The sequence below is a fragment of the Tinamus guttatus genome, unplaced genomic scaffold (genome assembly GCF_059628265.1).
Source record: "Tinamus guttatus ecotype Peru unplaced genomic scaffold, ASM5962826v1 Tinamus_guttatus_pri_ptg001207l, whole genome shotgun sequence".
NCBI classification, from domain to species: domain Eukaryota; kingdom Metazoa; phylum Chordata; class Aves; order Tinamiformes; family Tinamidae; genus Tinamus; species Tinamus guttatus.
Window position 1 is genome coordinate 26,588 of NW_028289741.1, and position 17,384 is coordinate 43,971.

The following is a 17,384-nucleotide window of genomic DNA, read 5'->3' on the forward strand; positions in this document are numbered from 1 at the left end:
TCCCTGTCCCCATCCTGTCCCCATCCTGTCCCGGTCCTGTCCCCGTCCCTGTCCCCGTCCTGTCCCCGTCCTGTCCCCGTCCTGTCCCGGCCCCCCCAGGGCAGCTCTCTGGCCCCACGTGACACGGGGGGGAGGGGACATCCCCCCCCCCCCCCGGACGCCTGGGCCCCTCCGCGCTGCGCCCGGGGCTATTTCTGGCCCGTGGGACGGGGGAGGGGGGAGGAATTTGGAGCCTCGGCCCCTCCCCCTGCCCCCCCCGGACGCCGGGGCCCCCCCGCGCCTCGTGTGACCCCCCCCCAAACCGCTGCTCCGGGGGGGGCCCCGGTGCTGCCCCCCCCCCCCCCGGGATGAACGGGGCGCGCGGGCCCCTCCCCCGCCCCCCATGGGGCCCAGGCGTCCGGGGGGGGGGGGGTCGGTGCCTCAGTCCCCCCCCCCCGCCCCGTTACGTGACAGGGGGGCGGGGCCAGCGGCACCGGGAGGCGGCGGCGCCCCCGGCTCCGCGGACACCGGCACCGGCACCGGCTCCGTAACGGGACGGGGCGGCCCCGGGGTCGGTACCGCGCGGGGAGGGGGACACGAGGGGAGCGGGACCCACTCGTGACCGGGACCCACCGGGGGAGCAGGAGCCACCGGTGACCGGGACCCGTCGGTGACACCGGGACCCGCCGGTGACACCGGGCGGTGACAGCGGCGCCCGCAGCGATGGCCGAGGCCGACGGCGAGGACGACGTCCAGTTCCTGCGCACGGTGCGTGGGGGGACACGGGGGACACCGGGAGAGCCGCGGGGACCCCCCCCCCGTGCACGGGGCTCGTGTGCAACGAGTGTGCAAGGGGGGGGGCGCGCGTGCAAGGGCGGCGGGGCCGGGCGCAGGTTGCTCGTGTGCAACGAGTGTGCAAGGGGGGCGCGTGCAAGAGCTGCGGGGGCAACGGGGCAGGTTACAAGTGTGCAACGAGTGTGCAAAGGGGGGGGGCGCGCGTGCAAGAGCCGCGGGGCGACGGGGCCGGGCGCGGGTTGCTCGTGTGCAACGAGTGTGCAAGGGGGGGCGCGTGCAAGAGCTGCGGGGGCAACGGGGCAGGTTACGAGTGTGCAACGAGTGTGCAAAGGGGGGGCGCGCGTGTAAGAGCTGCGGGGGCAGGTTACGAGTGTGCAACGAGTGTGCAAGGCGGGGGGGCGCGCGTGCAAGAGCCGCGGGGCGACGGGGCCGGGTGCGGGTTGCTCGTGTGCAATGAGTGTGCAAGGCGGGGGGGCCGCGCGTGTAAGAGCTGCGGGGGCAGGTTACGAGTGTGCAACGAGTGTGCAAGGCGGGGGGGAGGGCGCGTGTGCAAGAGTTGCGGGGGTGACGGAACCGGGCGCAAGTTGCTCGTGTGCAATGAGTGTGCAAGGGGGTCGCGTGCAAGGCGGGGGGGGGACGACGGGGCCGGGCGCAGGTTACGAGTGTGCAAAGGGGGGGTGCGCGTGCAAGGCGGGGGGGGTGACGGGGCCGGTGCAGGTTGCTCGTGTGCAACGCGTGTGCAAGGCGGGGGGGTCGCGCGTGCACGCCCCCCTTGCACACGCGCGTGCCCGGCCGCACCTGTCCCGGGGCAACCCGAGAGGCGCCCAAAAAAGCAACGGGGGGGGGGGGGGAGCAGCTGTCGGGGGGGAAACCGGATCCCCCCCCCGCCCCTCCCCCCCCCCCGGACGCCTGGGCCCTCGCGCCCCCCCCCCCCCCTTGCGTTGGGTCCCTTTTTTTGGGGGGGGGGGTGGCCTAGTTCGCTGCTTTGTCCCAATTTCTGGGTTTTGGCCTTAAAACGGCAGCGGGGGGGGGGGTGCTCATTGCTCCGCGCCCCCCCCCCGGGAGCAGCCGCCTCAATTCCGAGGGGGGGGGGGAGGCGCCTTGGAGGGGGGGCCCCGGCGTCCGGGCGCCCCTCTGCCCCCCCCCCATACGGGGGGTCTGGGGGGGGGTCTGAACCCTATGGGGAGCCCAGGGAGGGGGCCCCGGCGTCCGAGCCCCCCCACACCCCCATTTCCCCAGCTGGGCCCAGTCCCGTCATACGGGGGGGTCTGAACCCCATGGGGAGCCCAGGGAAGGGGCCCCGGCGTCCGAGCCCCCCCCCCCCAATTTGGCCGCACCCCAGGGCGGGCCCCGGCGTCCGGGCGCTCCAGGAATCCCCCCCTCCCCTCCCGGAGCGACGGGCGCAGGTGGCCGCTGTTGGCGGCAGGTGCCGGGGGGGCGGGGGGGGGGGGCTCGGACGCCGGGGCCCCCTGCGGAGCCCGGGGGGTCGTTGAGGGCCCCGGGGGTCGTTGAGGGGCCCGGGGGTCGTTGAGGGATCCGGGGGCCGTTGAGGGTCCCCTGCGGAGCCCGGGGGTCGTTGAGGGGCCCCGGGGGTCGCTGAGGGTCCCCTGCGGAGCCCGGGGGTCGTTGAGGGGTCCGGGGGTCGTTGAGGGGCCCCGGGGGTCGCCGAGGGTCCCCTGCGGAGCCCGGGGGTCGTTGAGGGGCCCGGGGGTCGCCGAGGGTCCCCTGCGGAGCCCGGGGGTCCCCTGAGGAGCCCGGGGGTCGTTGAGGGCCCCGGGGGTCGTTGAGGGTCCCCCGCGGAGCCCCGGGGGTCGTTGAGGGGCCCGGGGGTCGCCGAGGGTCCCCTGCGGAGCCCGGGGGTCGTTGAGGGGCCCGGGGGTCGTTGAGGGGTCCCCGCGGAGCCCGGGGGTCGTTGAGGGGTCCCGGGGTCGTTGAGGGGTCCGGGGGTCGTTGAGGGGCCCCGGGGGTCGCCGAGGGTCCCCTGCGGAGCCCGGGGGTCGTTGAGGGGTCCGGGGGTCGCCGAGGGGTCCGGGGGTCGTTGAGGGTCCCCTGAGGAGCCCGGGGGTCGTTGAGGGGCCCCGGGGGTCATTGAGGGGTCCCCGCGGAGCCCGGGGGTCGTTGAGGAGCCCGGGGGTCGTTGAGGGTCCCCGCGGAGCCCGGGGGTCGTTGAGGGGCCCCGGGGGTCGTTGAGGAGCCCGGGGGTCGTTGAGGGTCCCCCGCGGAGCCCCGGGGACACTGAGGGGCCCCGGGGACACTGAGGGGCCCCGGCGTCCGGCAGGACGACGAGGTGGTCCTGCAGTGCACGAGCGCCCTGCTCAAGGAGCAGCTCAAGCTGTGCCTGGCGGCCGAGGGCTTCGGGAACCGCCTCTGCTTCCTGGAGCCCACGTCCAACGCGCAGGTGGGAGCGGGGGGCGCGGGGGGGCGCGTGGGGACACGGGGGGACACGGGGACGGGGGACACGGGAGGGGGACGCGGGGGGGTGGGGGGACACGCGGGGGGGCGGGGGGACACGGGGACCGGGGACACGGGGGAGCCGCCGGGGACAGGGACACGCGGGGACACGCGGGGATGCGCGGGGACACGGGGACGGGGGACACGGGGGAGCCGCTGGGGACGGGGACACGCGGGGACACAGTGTGCGAGGGGACAGGGGACAAGGGACACGGGGACGGGGGATGCGGGGACAGGGGACACGGGGACCGGGGACACGGGGATGGGGGACGCGAGGGAGCCGCTGGGGACGGGGACACGCGGGGACACGGGGTTCGAGGGGACAGGGGACGCGGGGATGGGGGACACGGGGACGGGGGACACGGGGGAGCCGCCGGGGATGGGGAATTGCGGGGACACGGGGGGACACGCGGGGACACGGGGACGGGGGATGCGGGGACAGGGGACACGGGGGAGCCGCCGGGGACAGGGACACGCGGGGACACGCGGGGACACGGGGTGCGAGGGGACAGGAGACGCGGGGACACGGGGGAAACGCCGAGCTGCCGCGCGTGGGGCCAGGGGACACGCGGGGACACGGCGTGTGAGGGGACACCCACGTCCCTGGCCGCGGGGCGCGGGACACGGGGGACTCGAGGACGCGGCGCGTTCTAACCCGCCACCCGCGGTGCCACCCGCTTCCACGGGGACACTGTCGCGCGTGGGGGGGACACCCGTGGGTGACCCCGCCGTCCCCAGAATGTCCCCCCGGACCTGGCCGTGTGCTGCTTCGTGCTGGAGCAGTCGCTCTCGGTGCGGGCGCTGCAGGAGATGTTGGCCAACAGCGCCGAGACGGGCGCCGAGGTGAGCGCCGCGAGGGGCCCCGGCGTCCGGGGCGGCTCCGTGGGGCCGATCCCCCCCCCCGCCACCCCCACGCGTGACCTCTTTTCTCTCTCTCCCCCCGCCCGCCCCAGGGGCTGGACCTGGATAAGTGGGTAGGTGCCACCGTGGTGCAGTGACCCCCTCCCCTTCCTCTTTGCCTTCGTCCCCTCCTCTTCCTCCTGGGGGGCAGCCCCCCCCCACCCGTGTCCGCATGGGCCCAGGCGTCCGGGCGGGCTCCCGTGTGTGTCCCGACCCTGTCCCGACGTTGTCCCTTGATCCCGCGGTCCCCTCCTGCCTCCGCATGGATCCTGGATGCGCCGGGGCGGTGCGCGAAGTGCGCGTGCAAAGCACTTGTGCAAGGCGCGAAGTGCGCGTGCAAAGCACTTGTGCAAGGCGCAAGGTGCCCGGGGTTGCTCGTGCAAAGCACTTGTGCAATGCACGAGCGCCTGGCACGGCCATGCAAAGCACTTGTGCAATGCACAAAGTGCCCGTGCAAAGCACTTGTGCAATGCACAAACTGCCCTGTGTTGCTCGTGCAAAGCACTTGTGCAATGCACAAACTGCCAGGTGGTGCCCGTGCAAAGCACTTGTGCAATGCATGAGTGCCCAGAACAGCCATGCAAAGCACTTGTGCAATGCACAAAGTACCAGGTGTTGCTCATGCAAAGCACTTGTGCAATGCACAAGGTGCCCTATATCCGTGCAATGCACTAGTGCAATGCACAAGGTGCCCAGGGTTGCTCGTGCAAAGCACTTGTGCAATGCACGAGCACCGGGCATGGCCATGCAAAGCACTTGTGCAATGCACAAGGTGCCCAATATTGGCCATGCAATGCACTTGTGCAATGCACGAGCGCCTGGCACGGCCATGCAAAGCACTTGTGCAATGCACAAAATGCCCGGTGTTGCTCGTGCAAAGCACTTGTGCAATGCACGAGCGCCCGGCACAGCCATGCAAAGCACTTGTGCAAGGCACAAGGTGCCCGGGGTTGCTCGTGCAAAGCACTTGTGCAATGCACAAGGTGCCTGACATTGGCCGTGCAAAGCACTTGTGCAATGCACAATGTGCTCCATGTTGGCCGTGCAAAGCACTTGTGCAATGCACAAGGTGCCCGACATTGGCCATGCAATGCACTTGTGCAATGCACGAGCGCCCGGCACAGCCATGCAAAGCACTTGTGCAATGCACAAAGCCCTTGTGCAATGCACAAAGTGCCCAGTGTTGCTCGTGCAAAGCACTTGTGCAATGCACAAGCACCTGGCATGGCCGTGCAAAGCACTTGTGCAATGCACGAGCGCCCAGCACAGCCGTGCAAAGCACTTGTGCAATGCACAAGGTGCCCGACATTGGCCATGCAAAGCACTTGTGCAATGCACGAGCGCCCGGCACGGCCATGCAAAGCACTTGTGCAATGCACAAGGTGCCCTATATCCGTGCAAAGCACTTGTGCAATGCACAAGGTGCCTGACATTGGCCGTGCAAAGCACTTGTGCAATGCACGAGCACCCGGCACGGCCATGCAAAGCACTTGTGCAATGCACAAAGTGCCTAGTGTTGCTCGTGCAAAGCACTTGTGCAATGCACAAGGTGCCTGATGTTGGCTGTGCAATGCACAAGTGCCCGACATGGCCATGCAAAGCACTTGTGCAATGCACGAGCACCTGACATGGCCCGTGCAATGCACGAGCACTCGACATGCTCCGTGCAAAGCACTTGTGCAATGCACGAGCACTTGACATGGCCATGCAAAGCACTTGTGCAATGCACCAAGTGCTCCATGTTGGCCGTGCAAAGCACTCGTGCAATGCACGAGCACCCAACATGGCCCATGCGATGCACGAGCACCCGGCGTGCTCCGTGCAAAGCACTTGTGCAATGCACAGTGTGCCCAGTGTTGCCCGTGCAAAGCACTTGTGCAATGCACGAGTGCCGGGCATGGCCATGCAAAGCACTTGTGCAATGCACGAGCACCCGACGTGCTCTGTGCAAAGCACTTGTGCAATGCACCAAGTGCTCCATGTTGCCTGTGCAACACACTCGTGCGATGCACGAGCACCCGACATGCTCCGTGCAAACCCCTTGTGCAATGCACGTGGGTCTCGGCCATGCACGAGGGCTCCCGGTGCCGCGGTGGCCTCGCGCCCACCGTGTCCCCTCGTGTCCCCTCGTGTCCCCGCAGTCCTCGCAGGGCGGTGGCCACCGGACGCTGCTCTACGGCCACGCCATCCTGCTGCGGCACTCGCACAGCGGCATGGTGAGTGTGCAAGGGGCGCGTGCAAGGGGCGCGTGCAAGGGGCGCGTGCAAGGAGCGCGTGCAAGGACCCCGTGCATGGAGCCCGTGCAAGGAGCGCGTGCAAGGAGCGCATGCAAGGAGCGCGTGCAAGGAGCGCGTGCAAGGACCCCGTGCAAGGAGCGCGTGCAAGGAGCGCGTGCAAGGACCCAGTGCAAGGTGCCCGTGCATGGAGCCCGTGCATGGAGCCCGTGCAAGGACCCCGTGCAAGGAGCGCGTGCAAGGAGCGTGTGCAAGGACCCCGTGCATGGACCCTGTGCATGGAGCCCGTGCAAAGACCCTGTGCATGGAGCCCGTGCAAGGAGCGCGTGCAAGGACCCAGTGCATGGGCCCCGTGCAAGGACCCCGTGCAAAGACCCCATGCACGGACCCCATGCACAGACCCTGTGCAAAGACCCTGTGCATGGACCCCGTGCAAGGAGCGCGTGCAAGGAGCGTGTGCAAGGCACCCGTGCAAGGACCCCGTGCACAGACCCCACGCACAGACCCCACGCACGGACCCCACACACAGACCCCGTGCACAGACCCCGTGCACAGACCCCGTGCAATGACCCCATACACAGACCCCATTCATGCACCCCATGCAATGACCCCACGCACGCACCCCATTCACGGCGCCCGCGGGCCCCGGCGTCCGGGCCGCCCTCACGCCGTCCCCTCCGCAGTACCTGAGCTGTCTGACCACGTCCCGCTCCGTCACCGACAAACTGGCCTTCGACGTGGGGCTGCAGAGGGACGCGGCAGGTGGGGGCCCTGTGGGGCCGGTGTGTCCTCCCGTGGGGCCCTATGGGGTGGAGGGCCCTGCGTGGGGGGGCTGTCTGTGCCCTATGGGGTGGGGGTCCCCACGGGGTCCCTGTGGGGCAGGGTCCCCACTGGCCCCTCTAGGGGTTCCCTATGGGGCAGGGTCCCCACCAGCCCCTCCATGGGGTCCCTACCAGCCCCTCTGTGGGGTCCCCATTAGCCCCTCCATGTCTCCCTATGGGGCAGGGTCCCCACCAGCCCCTCCATGGGGTCCCCGCCAGCCCCTCCGTGGGTCCCTATGGGGCAGGATCCCTATGGGGCAGCCCCTCCGCGGGGTCCCTATGGGGCACGGTCCCTATGGGGCAGGCTCCCTATGGGGCAGGGTCCCTATGGGGCAGCCCCTCCGCGGGTCCCTGTGGGGCGGGATTCCTATGGGGCGGGGTCCCTATGGGGCACGGTCCCTATGGGGCAGGTCCCCCCCCAGCCCCTCCGCGGGTCCCTATGGGGCGGGATCCCTATGGGGCAGGGTCCCTATGGGGCAGGCTCCCTATGGGGCAGGGTCCCTATGGGGCGGGATCCCTATGGGGCAGCCCCTCTGTGGGTCGCTATGGGGCAGGGTCCCTATGGGGCAGGCTCCCTATGGGGCAGGCTCCCTATGGGGCAGGATCCCTATGGGGCAGGGTCCCTATGGGGCAGCCCCTCCGCGGGTCCCTATGGGGCAGGCTCCCTATGGGGCAGGGTCCCTATGGGGCAGGGTCCCCATGGGGCAGCCCCTCTGTGGGTCGCTATGGGGCAGGGTCCCTATGGGGCAGCCCCTCTGTGGCTCCCTACGGGGCGGGGTCCCTATGGGGCAGGGTCCCTATGGGGCAGCCCCTCCGTGGGTCCCTATGGGGCAGGCTCCCTATGGGGCAGCCCCTCTGTGGGTCGCTATGGGGCAGGTTCCCTATGGGGCAGGTTCCCTATGGGGCAGGGTCCCTATGGGGCGGGTCGCTATGGGGCAGCCCCTCTGTGGGTCCCTATGGGGCGGGGTCGCTATGGGGCAGGGTCTCTATGGGGCAGCCCCTCTGTGGGTCGCTATGGGGCAGGATCCCTATGGGGCAGGGTCCCCATGGGGCAGCCCCTCCGTGGGTCGCTATGGGGCAGCCCCCCCGCGGGTCGCTATGGGGCAGCCCCCCACTCGGCGCCGTGGGGCTGCCCCCCGCCCCCCAGGCGAGGCGTGCTGGTGGACGATGCACCCGGCGTCCAAGCAGCGCTCGGAGGGCGAGAAGGTCCGAGTGGGCGACGACCTCATCCTCGTGAGCGTCTCCTCCGAGCGCTACCTGGTGAGCCCGGACGCCGGGGCCCTTCATCCCGGACACTGGGATCCCCCATCCCGGACACCGGGACCCCCATCCCGGACACTGGGATCCCCCATCCCGGACACCGGGGCCCCCATCCCGAAAACCAGGACCCCCATCCCGGACACTGGGATCCCCCATCCTGGACACTGGGATCCCCATCCCGGACACCAGGGCCCCCCATCCCGGCCCCCCATCCCGGACGCCAGGGCCCCCCATCCCGGACGCCGGGGCCCCCATCCTGGCCCCCCATCCCGGACGCCGGGGCCCCCATCCTGGACACTGGGATCCCCCATCCCGGACACCAGGGCCTCCCATCCTGGACGCCGGGGCCCCCTGTCCCAGTCCCCTGTCCTGGTCGCTGGGTCCCCCATCCCGGACACTGGGATCCCCCATCCCGGCCCCCCATCCCGGACACCGGGGCCCCCATCCCGGCCCCCCATCCCGGACACCGGGACCCCCATCCTGGACACTGGGATCCCCATCCCGGACACTGGGATCCCCCATCCCGGCCCCCCATCCCGGACACCGGGGCCCCCATCCCGGCCCCCCATCCCGGACACCGGGATCCCCATCCCGGACGCCGGGGCCCCCTGTCCCAGTCCCCTGTCCTGGTCGCCGGGTCCCCCATTCCGGACACTGGGATCCCCCATCCCGGACGCCGGGGCCCCTCATCCCGGACCCCCATCCTGGACACCAGGGCCCCCATCCCGGACACCGGGACCCCCTGGCCCAGCCCTCCATCCCGGACACCAGGACCCCCCATCTCGGGCACCAAGGCCCCCATCCTGGACACTGGGATCCCCCATCCCAGACACCGGGATCCCCCATCCTGGACGTTGGGTCCCCCCATCCTGGACCCCGGGACCCCCCGTCCCAGCCCCCTGTCCCGGACACCAGGGCCCCCCATCCCATCCCAGACACCGGGGCCCCCCATCCCGGACGCCGGGTCCCCCATCCCGGCCGCCGGGGCCCCCCGTCCCATCCCGTCCCCAACGCCGTCCCCTGTCCCCAGCACCTGTCCACGGCCAGCGGGGAGCTCCAGGCCGACGCGTCCTTCATGCAGACGCTCTGGAACATGAACCCCATCTGCTCGGGCTGCGAGGAAGGTGGGTGACCCCGGGGACGGCGCGGGGACCCCACGGGGACAATGTGGGGACCTCATGGGGACAATGTGGGGACCCCATGGGGACAGCACGGGGACCCCATGGGGTGGGGACAATGCGGGGCCCCCATGGGGACAATGCGGGGGCTCCCATGGGGTGGGGACAACGTGGGGCTCCCCATGGGGACAATGTGGGGACTCCATGGGGACAACATGGGGACCCCATGGGGACAATGTGGGACCCCCATGGGGTGGGGACAATGTGGGGCTCCCCATGGGGACAATGTGGGGACCCCATGGGGACAACGTGGGGACCCCATGGGGACAATGTGGGACCCCCATGGGGTGGGGACAATGTGGGGCTCCCCATGGGGACAATGTGGACCCCCATGGGGACAATGTGGGGACCCCATGGGGTGGGGACAATGCAGGGCCCCCATGGGGACAATGTGGGTGCCCTCCATGGGGACAACGTGGGGACCCCCATGGGGTGGGGACAACGTGGGGACCCCCATGGGGACAACGCGGGGACCCCATGGGGTGGGGACAATGTGTGGACCCCATGGGGACAATGTGGGGACCCCATGGGGACAATGTGGGGGACCCCATGGGGTGGGGACAATGCAGGGCCCCCATGGGGACAATGACGTGGGGCCCCGCATGGGGACAATGTGGGGACCCCCATGGGGACAGCGCGGGGACCCCATGGGGACAATGCAGGGCCCCCCATGGGGACAATGCAGGGCCCCCACAGGGACAATGTGGGTGCCCCCCATGGGGACAATGTGGGGACCCCATGGGGTGGGGACAATGTGGGGACCCCCATGGGGACAACGTGGGGACCCCCCATGGGGACAATGCGGGACCCCATGGGGACAATGTGGGGACCCCATGGGGACAATGATGTGGTGCCCCCATGGGGACAACGTGGGTGCCCCCCGTGGGGACAATGGGAAGGTGGGTGCCCCCATGGGGACAACGTGGGGACCCCCATGGGGACAATGTGGGGACCTCATGGGGACAATGCGGGACCCCATGGGGACAATGTGGCCCCCCATGGGGACAACGCGGTGCCCGGACGCCTGGGCCCCTGCGCTCACCGCCGTCCCCAGGCTACGTGACGGGCGGCCACGTCCTGCGCCTGTTCCACGGCCACATGGACGAGTGTCTGACCACGGCGGCGCCCGAGCCGGGGGACGAGCGCAGGTGACGCCCGGACGCCTGGGCCCCGCGCGGGGGGTGGCCGGGGGTGTCACCCGGGGGTGGCTGGTTGTGTCACCGGGGGTGGCCGGGGGTGTCACCCAGGGGGTGGCCAGGGGTGTCACCTGGGGGATTGTTGTTGGGGGGTGTCCGGTTGTGTCACTGGGGGGGTGGCTGAGGGTGTCACCCGGGGGTGGCCAGGGGTGTCGCCTGGGGGATTGTTGTTGGGGGGTGGCCGGTTGTGTCACCCGGGGGTGTCTGGTTGTGTCACCCGGGGGGGTGTCCGAGAGGTTGTTGCTGGGGGTGTCCGGTTGTGTCACCCAGGGGTGGCCGGGGGGTTGTTGTCGGGGGGTGTCCGGTTGTGTCACCCGGGGGTGGCTGGTTGTGTCACCGGGGGTGGCCGGGGGTGTCACCAGGGGGTGTCTGGTTGTGTCACCTGGGGGGTGTCCAGTGGTGTCACCCAGGGGGTTGTTGCTGGGGGGTGTCCGGTGGTGTCACCCAGGGGGTGTCCGGTTGTGTCACCTGGGGGGGTGGCCGGGGGGTTGTTGTCAGGGGGTGGCCGGTGGTGTCACCCAGGGAGTGGCTGGTTGTGTCACCCGGGGGGTGGCTGGGGGTGTCACCCGGGGGGTTGTTGTTGGGGGTGTCTGGTTGTGTCTCCTGGTTGTGTCACCCGGCGGTGTCACCCAAGGTGGGTGTCCGGGGGTGTCACCAGGGGGGTTGTTGTTGGGGGGTGTCCGGTGGTGTCACTGGGGGGTATCCGGGGGTGTCACCCGTTGGTGTCACCCGGTTGTGTCACCCGGGGGGTGTCCGGTGGTGTCACCCTGTTGTGTCACCCGGTTGTGTCATTCGGTGGTGTCACCCAGGGGTGTCCAGTTGTGTTACCTGGGGGGTTGTTGTTGGGGGTGTCACCGGGGGGTGTCCGGTTGTGTCACCCGGGGGGTGGTGTCACCTGGCGGTGTCACCCGGTTGTGTCACCCGTTGGTGTCACCCGGTTGTGTCACCCGGTGGTGTCACCTGGGGGGTGGCCGGTTGTGTCACCTGGGGGGTTGTTGTTGGGGGTGTCACCGGGGGGGTGTCCGGTTGTGTCACCCGGGGGGGTGGTGTCACCCGGCGGTGTCACCCGGCGGTGTCACCCGGGGGTGTCTGGTTGTGTCACCCGGGGGGTGGTGTCACCCTGTTGTGTCACCCGGTTGTGTCACCCGGTGGTGTCACCTGGGGGGTGGCTGGTTGTGTCACCTGGGGGGTTGTTGTTGGGGGTGTCACCGGGGGGTGTCCGGTTGTGTCACCCGGGGGGTGGTGTCACCCGGTTGTGTCACCCGTTGGTGTCACCCGTCCCGTCCCCAGCAGCGCCGTCAGCTACGAGGGCGGCCCCGTCTGCACCCACGCGCGGTCCCTGTGGCGCCTGGAGCCCCTGAGGATCAGGTGGGGGGGACGGGGGGGCCGGGGGGGTCCAAGGGGGTCTGGGGGGTCCTGGGGGGTCCTGGGGGTCCTGGGGGTCCTGGGGGGTCCCAATGGTTTGGGGGGGTCCTGGGGGGGCCCTGGGGTCTGGGGAGTCTGGGGGTCCTGGGGGGTCCTGGGGCTCTGCGGGGTCTGGAGGGTTTGGGGGGGGCCCTGGGGGTCTGGGAGATCTGGGGGGGTCCTGGGGGTCCAGGGGTGTCCCCTGGGACAGTGTCCCTATCCCCCGTCCCCCCGTGACGCGTCCCCAAGCGCTGTCCCCTGTCCCTCCATCCCCCCGTGATGTCCCCTGTAGCTGGAGCGGCAGCCACCTCCGTTGGGGACAGCCCTTCCATGTCCATCACGTCACCTCGATGTGTCCCCAGTGTCCCCAGTGTCCCCAGTGTCCCCGTCCCCCCATGATGTCCCCATGATGTCCCCAGTGTCCCCATGATGTCCCTTGTCCCCTATCCAGCTGGAGCGGCAGCCACCTCCGTTGGGGACAGCCCTTCCATGTCCATCACGTCACCTCGATGTGTCCCCAGTGTCCCCAGTGTCCCCAGTGTCCCCAGTGTCCCCATGATGTCCCCTGTCCCCTGTAGCTGGAGCGGCAGCCACCTCCGTTGGGGACAGCCCTTCCGTGTCCATCACGTCACCTCGATGTGTCCCCAGTGCCCCCAGTGTCCCCAGTGTCCCCGTCCCCCCATGATGTCCCCATGATGTCCCCAGTGTCCCCATGATGTCCCTTGTCCCCTATCCAGCTGGAGCGGCAGCCACCTCCGTTGGGGACAGCCCTTCCGTGTCCGTCACGTCACCTCAGCGTGTCCCCAGTGTCCCCAGTGTCCCCAGTGTCCCCATGATGTCCCTTGTCCCCTATAGCTGGAGCGGCAGCCACCTCCGTTGGGGACAGCCCTTCCGTGTCCGTCACGTCACCTCGATGTGTCCCCAGTGCCCCCAGTGTCCCCAGTGTCCCCGTCCCCCCATGATGTCCCCATGATGTCCCCAGTGTCCCCATGATGTCCCTTGTCCCCTATCCAGCTGGAGCGGCAGCCACCTCCGTTGGGGACAGCCCTTCCGTGTCCGTCACGTCACCTCGATGTGTCCCCAGTGTCCCCAATGTCCCCATGATGTCCCCTGTGTCCCCAGTGTCCCCAGTGTCCCCACGATGTCCCTTGTCCCCTATAGCTGGAGCGGCAGCCACCTCCGTCGGGGACAGCCCTTCCGTGTCCGTCACGTCACCTCGATGTGTCCCCAGTGTCCCCATGATGTCCCCTGTGTCCCCATGATGTCCCCAGTGTCCCCAGTGTCCCCATCCCCATGATGTCCCCAGTGTCCCCAGTGTCCCCATGATGTCCCCAGTGTCCCCATGATGTCCCTTGTCCCCTGTAGCTGGAGCGGCAGCCACCTCCGTTGGGGACAGCCCTTCCGTGTCCGTCACGTCACCTCGATGTGTCCCCAGTGTCCCCATGATGTCCCCATGATGTCCCCACGATGTCCCTTGTCCCCTATGCAGCTGGAGCGGCAGCCACCTCCGTTGGGGACAGCCCTTCCGTGTCCGTCACGTCACCTCGGGCCGCTACCTGGCGCTCACCGAGGACAAGGGACTGGCCGTGGTGGAGGCGGCGGCGGCCAACACGCGCGCGGCGGCGTTCTGCTTCCGGGTGTCCAAGGTGGGTGACACGTTGGGGACATTGGGGACATCATGGGGACATGGGGACACATAGGGGACATGGGGTGACATGGGGACATGGGGACACGGCGGCCAACACGCGCGCGGCGGCGTTCTGCTTCCGGGTGTCCAAGGTGGGTGACACGTTGGGGACATTGGGGACATGGGGACACGTAGGGGACATGGGGTGACATGGGGACATGGGGACACGTAGGGGACATGGGGACACGGCGGCCAACGCGCGCGGCGGCGTTCTGCTTCCGGGTGTCCAAGGTGGGTGACACGTTGGGGACATTGGGGACATGGGGTGACATGGGGACACGTAGGGGACATGGCCGCCGACACGCGCGCGGTGGCGTTCTGCTTCCGGGTGTCCAAGGTGGGTGACACCGGGTGACACGGGGTGACACGGGGTGACATGGGGTGACATGGGGACACATAGGGGACACAGGGTGACATGGGGACATGGGGACACGGCGGCCAACACGCGCATGGCAGCGTTCTGCTTCCGGGTGTCCAAGGTGGGTGACACGTTGGGGACATTGGGGACATCATGGGGACATGGGGACACATAGGGGACACAGGGTGACATGGGGACATGGGGACACGGCGGCCAACACACGCGCGGCGGTGTTCTGCTTCCGGGTGTCCAAGGTGGGTGACACGGGGTGACACAGGGTGACATGGGGACACATAGGGGACATGGGGACATGGGGACACGTAGGGGACATGGGGTGACATGGGGACATGGGGACACGGCAGCCAACACGCGCGCGGCGGCGTTCTGCTTCTGGGTGTCCAAGGTGGGTGACACAGGGTGACACGGGGTGACATGGGGACACATAGCGGACACATAGGGGACATGGGGAGGTGGGGACACAGAGGGGACATGGGGACATGGGGTCCAGCACCCGTGTGGCGCCGTTCTGCTTCTGGGTGTCCAAGGTGGGGACATGGGGACACAGAGGGGACACGGGCACACGGGAACATGGGGACATGGGGACATGGGGACCAGCACCCGTGTGGCGCCGTTCTGCTTCTGGGTGTCCAAGGTGGGGACATGGGGACACAGAGGGGACACGGGCACATGGGAACATGGGGACATGGGGACACGGGGGGACACAGGGTCCCATGGGGACAGCCGGCCATGGGCCCTGTCCCTGTGTCCATCCTAGTGCCGTCCGCATCCCTGTCCCCATCCCCATGTCAGTCTCAGGAGTCCCATGGCCACCCTGTCCCTGTTCCCGTGGATGTCCCCATGTCCCCATGGTGTCCCATGTCCCCACGGTGTCCCCATGTCCCCATGGTGTCCCCATGGGTGTCCCATGTCCCCACAGTGTCCCATGTCCCCACGGTGTCCCCATGTCCCCATGTCCCCATGGTGTCCCATGTCCCCATGGGTGTCCCATGTCCCCATGGTGTCCCATGTCCCCATGGTGTCCCCATGGTGTCCCCATGTCCTCCATGTCCCCATGGTGTCCCCATGTCCCCATGGTGTCCCCATGTCCTCCATGTCCCCATGGTGTCCCATGTCCCCATGGGTGTCCCCACGGTGTCCCCACGTCCCCGTGTCCCCCCAGGAGAAGCTGGAGGTGGCCCCCAAGCGCGACGCGGAGGGCATGGGCGCCCCCGAGATCAAGTACGGGGAGTCGCTGTCCCCATGGTGTCCCATGTCCCCATGGTGTCCCCATGTCCCCATGGGTGTCCGATGTCCCCATGGTGTCCCATGTCCCCATGGTGTCCCCATGGTGTCCCCATGGTGTCCCCATGGGTGTCCCCATGGTGCCCCCATGTCCCCATGGTGTCCCACGTCCCCACGGTGTCCCCATGGTGTCCCATGTCCCCATGGTGTCCCCATGGTGTCCCACGTCCCCACGGTGTCCCCCACGTCCCCGTGTCCCCCCAGGAGAAGCTGGAGGTGGCCCCCAAGCGCGACGCGGAGGGCATGGGCGCCCCCGAGATCAAGTACGGCGAGTCGCTCTGCTTCGTGCAGCACGTGGCCAGCGCGCTCTGGCTCACGTACGCGGCCGCCGACGCCAAGGCCCTGCGCATGGGGCTGCTCAAGAGGAAGGTGGGCGCCCGGGGGGCGACGTGGGGGGAAATGGGGGGAAATGGGGGTGTTTTGGGGGGCTCTGGGGGCTCTGGGGTGTCTTGGGTGTCTTGGGGGTCTCTGGGGTCTCTGGGGTGTCTTCAGGTTCTCTAGGGGTTTCTGGAGGTGTCTTGGGGGTCTCTAGAGGCTCTGGGCGTCTCTTGGGTGTCTTGAGGGTCTCTGGGGTCTCTGGGGTGTCTTGAGGGTCTCTAGGGGTTCCTGGGGTGTCTTGGGGGTCTCTAGAGGCTCTGGGGGTCTCTGGGGGTCTCTTCGGTGTCTTAGGGGTCTCTGGGGGTGTCTCTGAGGTCTTGAGGGTCTCTTGGGTGTCTTGGGTGTCTCTGGGAGTGTCTTCAGGATCTCCAGGGGTCTCTGGGGTGTCTTGGGAGTCTCTTGGGTGTCTTAGGGGTCTCTTGGGTGTCTTGAGGGTCTCTGGGGGTGTCTCTGGGGTCTCTAGGGGTCTCTGGGGTCTCTTGGGTGTCTTGGGGGTCTCTGGGGTCCCTAGGGTGTCTTCAGGGTCTCTAGGGGTTTCTGGAGGTGTCTTGGGGGTCTCTAGAGGCTCTAGGGTGTCTCTGGGCTCTCTGGGGGTGTCTTGGGTGTCCTGGGTGTCTCTGGGGTCTCTTGGGTGTCTTGGGGGTCTCTGGGGGTGTCTTCAGGGTCTGTAGGGGTTTCTGGAGGTGTCTTAGGGGTCTCTTGGGTGTCTTGAGGGTCTCTGGGGGTGTCTCTGGGGTCTGTAGGGGTTTCTGGAGGTGTCTTGGGGGTCTCTAGAGGTTCTGGGGGTCTCTGGGGTCCCTAGGGTGTCTTGGGGGTCTCTGGGGGTGTCTTCAGGGTCTCTAGGGGTCTCTGGGGTGTCTTGGGGGTCTCTGGGGTCCCTAGGGTCTCTTCAGGGTCTCTAGGGGTTTCTGGAGGTGTCTTGGGGGTCTCTAGAGGCTCTGGGGGTCTCTTCGGTGTCTTAGGGGTCTCTGGGGGTGTCTCTGAGGTCTTGAGGGTCTCTTGGGTGTCTTGGGTGTCTCTGGGGGTGTCTTCAGGATCTCCAGGGGTCTCTGGGGTGTCTTGGGTGTCTCTAGAGGCTCTGGGCCTCTCTTGGGTGTCTTGGGGGTCTCTGGGGTCTCTGGGGTGTCTTGGGGGTCTCTTGGGTGTCTTAGGGGTCTCTTGGGTGTCTTGAGGGTCTCTGGGGGTGTCTCTGGGGTCTGTAGGGGTTTCTGGAGGTGTCTTGGGGGTCTCTAGAGGTTCTGGGGGTCTCTGGGGTGTCTTGGGTGTCTTGGGGGTCTCTGGGGGTGTCTTGGGGGTTTCTAGGGGTCTCTGGGGTGTCTTGGGGGTCTCTAGAGGTTCTGGGGATCTCTGGGGAGTCTTGGGTGTCTTGGGGGTCTCTGGGGTCCCTAGGGTGTCTTCAGGGTCTCTAGGGGTTTCTGGAGGTGTCTTGGGGGTCTCTAGA

At 68.7% G+C, this 17,384-nt stretch overlaps 1 protein-coding gene across 1 annotated transcript in view; it reads left to right on the top strand.

Moving 5' to 3' along the window:
* Positions 1-702: 702 nt before the first annotated feature.
* The window catches only part of LOC148590622 (ryanodine receptor 1-like), a gene marked incomplete at its 3' end in the record, with an annotated part of 39,429 nt that continues 22,747 nt past the window's right edge, over positions 703-17,384 (top strand). Inside the window, exons 1-11 of the mRNA XM_088538818.1 lie at positions 703-747; positions 3,053-3,172; positions 3,964-4,068; positions 6,267-6,341; positions 7,043-7,121; positions 8,328-8,440; positions 9,471-9,564; positions 10,673-10,766; positions 12,108-12,182; positions 13,708-13,864; positions 15,770-15,934. Coding sequence (XP_088394944.1) covers positions 703-747; positions 3,053-3,172; positions 3,964-4,068; positions 6,267-6,341; positions 7,043-7,121; positions 8,328-8,440; positions 9,471-9,564; positions 10,673-10,766; positions 12,108-12,182; positions 13,708-13,864; positions 15,770-15,934 — 1,122 coding nt within the window. The remainder of the gene's footprint in view (positions 748-3,052; positions 3,173-3,963; positions 4,069-6,266; positions 6,342-7,042; positions 7,122-8,327; positions 8,441-9,470; positions 9,565-10,672; positions 10,767-12,107; positions 12,183-13,707; positions 13,865-15,769; positions 15,935-17,384) is intronic.